The sequence below is a fragment of the Chenopodium album genome, chromosome 12 (genome assembly GCF_948465745.1).
Source record: "Chenopodium album chromosome 12, dcCheAlbu1.1, whole genome shotgun sequence".
In the NCBI taxonomy this organism is placed as follows: domain Eukaryota; kingdom Viridiplantae; phylum Streptophyta; class Magnoliopsida; order Caryophyllales; family Amaranthaceae; genus Chenopodium; species Chenopodium album.
In genome coordinates this window covers 21,796,539-21,804,268 of record NC_137845.1, presented here as the reverse complement: position 1 = coordinate 21,804,268, position 7,730 = coordinate 21,796,539, and the positions used below count along the sequence as shown (strand labels likewise).

Genomic DNA, 7,730 nt, shown 5'->3' with positions numbered 1-7,730 from the left:
CTGTCCTAGATTTTAGAAGCAGAGAAGGTGAATTTTATTCTATTCACTTTTAGATATATTTGATTTACTTTATCTAATTTTGTACCTACTTTTATTACTTGTAAACTCATCAAGCTCACTTATCCAACAATTATTAAAAAAAAAAAAAAAAAAAAAAAAAAAAAAAAAAAAAAAAAAAACTAAACTAAATTGTTCACAGTTCTAAAAACTAAACTAAATTAGAGAGAGAAGGTTTTTCAATATTACATTTAAGCTAAAAACTAAATTGTTCACAGTTCTAATAGAGGAATCGCAAAAACCCAAAAAGGACTTACAACCTCATCAACATTTACAGAGTTTCAGCATCAAATTAGATAAAGAATCATTTAAATAGATAATTTTCACATAAAATCAGATAAAATTCAATCAAACAAAACAATAAAAGATCTAAATCAAACAAATACAACAACATCAAATCTCACAATTCTCTATTTAAAATGTCTATAATTATCACTTTAAAAATCAGATTGATAAAATTAATTTGCAATGACTTAAGAAAAATTCTCTATTAAAGACTTAAGAAATTGTGAGAAAAATTCTAATTACACCTTTAATGAGCTCGATTTCGCATGCTCGAGTGAAATTTAAGCGTTGGTAAAGAAATTTGATTCAAATTCACCAAATTGAACAAGCAACCTTCAATTTTCAGTAAGCCAGCAAGGCTCGATGAATTTGCATCAACGTCACGAATAAAATCGGTGATCTACAAAAAACAAATCATCTTACCTCAGAAACTACTTCAATGGTGTATAGAAAGTTCAGAAGCCGCCTTAATGGAGTAGTGAAAGCACAAAAGTCGCTTCAATGAAGTAGAGAAAGCTTGAAAGCCACTTTAATGGAGAATTCAGTGGCTCGTTGTAATGGATCGAGGAAAGAGAAAATCCTTGAGGAGAGAGAAAGTGCTCTTGCTTTTTTGGAAGTAAATTGAATATGTGTGATTTATTCTGAGCCCTTCCCGCGTCTTTTTGTGTTAGATCTGACGATCTAGATTAGTTCTTAATTCTCCTTATTCGGCTAGTTCTCACGGTAACTCGGTTATATATATATATATATATATATATATATATAGAATCATGTAAGAACTCTTCCTTACATAAGAACCAATCTAGACCATAGATTATAATTAATCTGATCGTTCAAAATGTATAGGTTAGTAATGGCACTTTTGTAACTTTTGTTGCACACTTTCCCCTTTCTTTCTCCTCATTCACGGTAACTTTCCCCTTTCTTTCTCTCTCTAGACTATCATACAACTCTCTCTCCTCTCATAATTTTTGGTGAAAATTCCTTCAAGAAATTAAGGTTTGTTATTCAATTCTTTCTATTCATTATATTGTATTATTTCTCATGATCTTTGCTGCGATTTATTGAGCATTTTTTATGCAATTTTTCACAATTTTTTACCGACTTTTTTTTTGCTGTGATTTTGATGCGTTTTTTTTTCAATTTTTTCTTTGATATTTGTTATTCGTATGATCGATTTTGTTAGTTTTATGTTTGACTTATGTTTGATTTTCAATTTTTGCGATTTATGCGCGTTTTTATTTTCGATTTTATGTTCTATTTCATTGCGTTTTTTCGATTTTTTTTTCTGATTTTGTTTGATTTTTGTGATTTATTATTTTCATTTTTTATTTTGTTCGATTTTTTTTTTCGATTTCATATGTTTTCGATTTTCTTTTATTTTCGATTTCATGAGTTTGATTTATCAATTTTATTTTTTCCGGTTTATGCAGTCTTCTTCATCATTAGCTATTCAATTAGGTTAATTTCTTTTAATGAATGTTAATGGTTTATTGTTTGAATCTTTTTTATTTTTTTTTTTACTAAACTGATCATGTTCTAAATATCTGTGCACATGTTCTAAATTGTTATGCAAATGTTCTAAACATTATTTATGCTCAGTTGTAATTGGTGTTCGTTGTGAATAATGGACATAGTTGCAAATTATTACACATTTTAGACACCTTTTATCTGTTAGTGCTCATGCTATATTTTTGTAGGATAGGATATTAGGATTTCTTCATAAGTTGACTAACGATAAATTGAAAGGAGTTTTGGGTGATAAATTTCACTTTCCCTAAATACCCCTTTTAGCTTTTTTTTTTTTTTTTTTAGAAAAAAATAAAAGAACTACCATCCTTAAAAAAAATCATCTTGGTAAAAAAAAATTAATAACTACCATCTTTTCTTTTTTAAATTTTTTTAGGAAAGTAAAATTTTATATTTAGCCTACATAACATCATCATCATATTTTTTTTTAATAACATATTTTTTATTATATTAACGATTTTTAAACCCATTAATATTTTTTTAATTAGAATTGAAAAGATAATATTGTGGAAAAAAAAAACCGAGCTTCATATATCACTTATATTGCACACACATGCATTGTGTGCGTCTCTTAGCTTGTGTGAATAAAGACAATTGTAAAGCTTAGAAATAGAAGTAGAAAATACCTTTTTTTTTCTAAAAAATAAATAAATAATCTTGAACCCTCTTTCGATATTTTACCCTTGATTTCTACAAGTTTTTGTTAGGGAGTTCTCATTGTTTATCAAGTAGAAAAATTTTAAGAATTTTTTTTTTTTTTTTCATATTTTTTCAGTTATCATCCTAAGGTTAGGTGGCTAATCTGACTAACTATGCCCTACTGGTTGAATTAACTAGAAAAAAAATTCAAGAATTGTATGGATGCTTTATTTGCAGGTATGAGAGCAGCTATGAGACAACAAACTTGGCACCTGAAGCTTAGGATCTCTTCTCCCAGAATCTCAAGATGGTTACAGGGGGATTACTCTGGAGCTCATTCGTTCAGAGATAGATTAAGTGCTGTTAGGGACCTGATTCCTAGTTTTCATTGCTTTAGTATTTTAGTTACTAATGTTCTTGGGGCTTGATTGCCTCTTTCCACTGCTGTCAAAAAAAAAAAAAAAAAAAAAAAAAAAAAAAAAAAAACTAGAAAAAAAATTCATCTCATTAAGGCCCCAATTTTGATTTTTTTTTTTTATTTTTATTTTTTGGACAAAGAGTACTAATAAAAAAATACAGAAAACAAAGACAACCAACAAACCACATTACGCAAAAACACCAAAGATGCACTTGCGAGCAAACTTTATTCAAGCCAAGTTCAAGTACATTAAGACCCAGTTTGATTTACAAGAATTAGCTAGGCAAAAATTCGTCTCATTAAGGCCAATTTGGTTTGATATAAACCAAACGACGCCTAAGTGCTTAATTGACCATTTATAATATTGACTTGTCTCGTTTCAATCTAGAGTAAAGTCTTAACAATGTCAAGATTAGGGCTGCAAACGATCCGGGACGAGTCGAGTTTTAATCTGTTCGAGCTAAGCTTGATAAAAAATATTTGTGTTCGAAGTATCTCGAGCTTGAACGAGCTTTTAAAAATCTTGTTTTAGCTAGGCTCGTTAAAAATTTGGCTTGTTCGAGCATTGTTCACGAACATACTGGTTTGCATTTCATGTTTAAGTTCGAGCTTGAACGGGTCTAAATTCGGCTTGACTAATTAAATGAGCCGAAATTTATCATTAAAAATATGATTTCTTTCAAATTTTAACACATCCATTTAATTTTATATAAGATACTTATATTCTTTCTATAGAAAAATGTAATTACGGAGTTTTTATGTCTTTACATGATGAAATAATTAGTACTTTTTACAAATATGTATGAATAAAAGATTTATAAATTTTTCAAGTTTTAATTGGCCGTGAAAAAACTTATAAATGGACTTAAACGAGTTGTTCATGAACGCTACCGAGTCGAACATGATGTTGTTCGAGCTTTGTTCATTTATTTGACGAGCTTAAGATTTTTGTTCAAGCTTGTTTGTTAGCTTAACAAACGAGTTTTGACCAAGCTTTGATAGAGCTTGTTCGCGAGTAGTTCACGAACGTATTAGCTCATTTACACCCCTAGTCAAGATGGAGTAACTTGTGAGTTGTCTTATCTCACACCAACATTTAAAAGAAGTGGCATGAGTCTCAGGATGGGAAGTATACCCCAAGGTGAGATGCCTTCCTTCATTGACTAGCCTTTGACACAAATAGAAAACCGGCAAAGGCCAAACTATATATGACCTTCAGACAGATATTAATTCTAAATCATCATCTTCTTCCACTACTTCATGAAACTACTTTATCAAAAGTTACAAGTCAGCTTGTATTGTTAATTCTTGCCAATAACAAATACAAAGAATTCAAATGTTTCCTACATCATTTTATAAGGAACTTTTCAATCTTGAGTAGAAAGCAAGCAAAAAATAAAGGAGCCAAAAACACAAACTTTTCTTGTTTTTTCTAGTCTTAAGCTAAGCATATATGCCAATGCAACAAACCAATGCAACACAGTCCTAACAAATTTACAGCATAAATCACAATATTTTCTTTTTCCAGTAGCTAACAGAATCCAACATACACTAAAATACTAGTAGGTTCTATGTTTAGCATTTCTTCATCTGCACATCTTGTATAGTTCTGGGTACAAAATCATCCTTTTATATATTACGACAAAACGACCTTACATATGTTCTATATATTCTTGTTGCTCTTCATAATAATCCTGGATACTCTTTTACACTACCGACTTCAGTTTACATATGAGTGACCATTTTACATCAGTGGTCATCTATACTATCTGAGTGATCAAAGTTTTCGATGATGAGGCTTGTTTATCTCATTTTCGTAGTCCTTCTATTCACACATTGTGGTAAGTGTTCGATTTCTTGTATAAAAGTTTTATCTTTTGCTATATTTGATGTTGTTGATTTCCTAATGTAGTTTCACTTGAACCTGTTTGTGTTCACAGCTGCAAGGAAATCAGTAATGTTGTCTAAAAAGTTATCAAGTCCTAAGAATCAGAGTATGAAACACTTGAAAATTTTGGATTTGGCAAAAAACTTGAATATGCTATTAGATGTATCAGTGAAAGATTCATCAAATGCTGAAGCTTATGTAAGCTCCCCGTTTAGTTTACCACCTTATGATTCTTTAGCTCCAGAATCATTACCTGAAAATAGTAATACACCACCATTTTGTGTATACCCACCACCCAACCCACAAACCCCTTCCACTACTATTCCAAGCCCGGTCGATTATAACCCAACACCGCCTTCTAGCCCGCCTCCTTCTAGTCCTACTGATGTCTTACCTTCCCCTACCACGCCGGACTTATCTCCTAGCCCACCAAGCATCATTCCTGGGCCTCCGGAGAATGAACCAAACCCACCTAACTATGAACCAAGCCCACCAAGTGGTAGCATTCCAAGCCCGCCAAGTAGTGGTGACATCCCAAGCCCATCAAGTGGTAACATCCCAAGCCCACCGAGTAGTGGTGACATTCCAAGCCCATCAAGTGGTGGCATTCCAAGCCCACCAGAAAATGTACCATCTCCAATAGGCTTTGAACCAAGCCCACCAGTTTTCAAACCAAGTCCACCAGTTTTCGAACCACCAGTAGTGTATCCACCACCAACGGTACTTCCATCACCACCTGGTGGTGGTGGTGGTGGGCGTGAGTCGGGTGGTGGTGTTTGGTGTGTCGCGAAACCATCAGTACCGGACCCAATTATCCAAGAGGCTATGAACTATGCATGTGGATCAGGGGCTGATTGTGGCCCAATACAACCAAATGGCCAATGTTACCATCCTAACACACTTCTAGCACATGCTTCTTATGCCTTTAATAGTTATTGGCAAAGGACCAAAGTTGCTGGAGCCACATGTTCTTTTGGAGGGACTGCAATTCTTGTCACTGTAAATCCAAGTGAGTTTATTCTTAACTTAATAATTTTCTTTTTATTTTTATTTTTTTATTATATATTATACACGAAGTAAATATTTTTTCAGAATATGCGAATAATTAATCATGTCAAAATCTCGTTCTTACAAATCATACTCCATATGTTTATGTTTTTATTAAAACTTTTTTTTTTTGTTTATTAAAACAATTGTATGGGTACAAATATATAATGTACAGAGTACGTAAAAATAGAGTATTAATTTTAATTTACTTTTAATATTACTTTACAATTGAGCAACGTTTTAATACACATGTTAATATGCTCTCTCTTCGTATTATAGAAAAATAAAACTAAGCAAACAAAATCTACACCTTAAATTATCAAAGTATAATACTTATAACCTTAATCACTAGTTTAAGTCCGTGCTAATATTTGATTTATAATTTTGCGAAGTATTATACTTTAGTTATGAAACTCTAAAACAAGAAGTTAAGAACAACAAATTTCCTAAGGCTTAACTGGGACATGAGAAAAAAAATTATCATTTATTTTTTCTATAATATTTTAAACAGGATAATTTGAATATTTTAATTTTACTTTGACACAATAAAAACAATTTATTTGTGTTGTTTCATAAGATTTTTTTTTTCTTGTTTTTGCAGGTTCACAAGGATGTCATTTTGATAGTACTTGATCACTAGGTGCAACCGTGCAAAGATGTCCATATCTATTGAAGACCAAGTAATAATTGTTGTCCAATTTCAGCACACAACATTAAACGACACATGCCATGGACTTTGGAGAAAACAATGGCTCAATTCAAGTTGGATAATTCCAAGGCTATTTGTAGCATTTTTTTTCTTTCTTATTGAATTTGAATTAGGAAAAGTCATAAGTTTTGTACTTTGGTGTAGATTCGAGTGACTGCTAAGCCACTGAATTAATTATATTAAATAGATTTTTAAAAAATTAAGCTAATAATTTTTACAGTAGGCCATGCATTACTTTTAGTCGTCAAGGTTCATGTTATAGATTCAAGATTTATTTTATTTTTTTAAAATAAAAATTAGGTTATGCATGTATATATCACACTACTAGGTTAGACCCCGTGCAATACATAGATGTTGAATAATTATAATAACAATATAAGAAGTATATATAAAAAATAATGATCGATTCACTAGGTATTAAAACGCGTGAAATATAGTAAAATAATACAAATATGTGAGATAAAATATTTAAATGTATAGATTTATAATGTGCGATTTGATATTTTAGGAAATTTAGTTTAGATTTTATGTAGTAAAATGAAAGCCGTAATCTAGATGCAAACTTTATTTTTATACGCTATGTAAGAGCCTGTTCATTTCCCCTTATTTTTGCTGAACATAAATTATTTTTACTGAACTAAAATTATTTTTGCTGAACTTAAATTATTTTTACTAAATTGAACTATATTTGTTGAACTGAAATTATTTTTACTGAATTGAAATTATTTTTACTGATTTTTTATTATATTTTTTCTTTAAAGATATTGAATTTTACTGAACTAAACTTATTTTATTGAACTAAAATTATTTTACATGAACTGAGCTAAATTTTACTGAACTGAAATTATTTTTACTGAACTGAACTTATTTTTACTTAATATTATTTTTTTAAGGTGAAGTGAACATGGCCTAACAACGATTTTTTTAGAAAGTAATTTGACGGAAAATTTTTTAATAATGCATTGCCAAGTGTCCCCTTAGATTCTCTTTTAGTAATATGTAAGAGATATTCAACGACCTGATGTGCAGCCCAATATATTTTATCTAATTGCACCCATAAATTTATCAAATATAATATCTATAATATTGAAAGGAATGGTGTCATTCGAACAAGTGTATTATTTTGATAGAGGGATCAGAATTATTAGAAAGCTAAT

General features: G+C 30.5%; 1 protein-coding gene across 1 annotated transcript; it reads left to right on the top strand.

Moving 5' to 3' along the window:
* The first annotated feature begins 4,880 nt into the window (after positions 1 to 4,880).
* On the top strand, positions 4,881 to 6,835 carry LOC145572218 (uncharacterized). Its single transcript, XM_081631220.1, has 2 exons — positions 4,881 to 5,826; positions 6,466 to 6,835. The coding sequence occupies exons 1-2, from the start codon at positions 4,887 to 4,889 to the stop codon at positions 6,495 to 6,497; spliced, it is 972 nt and encodes a 323-aa protein (XP_081487346.1). The 5' UTR covers positions 4,881 to 4,886; the 3' UTR covers positions 6,498 to 6,835.
* Positions 6,836 to 7,730: the final 895 nt, after the last annotated feature.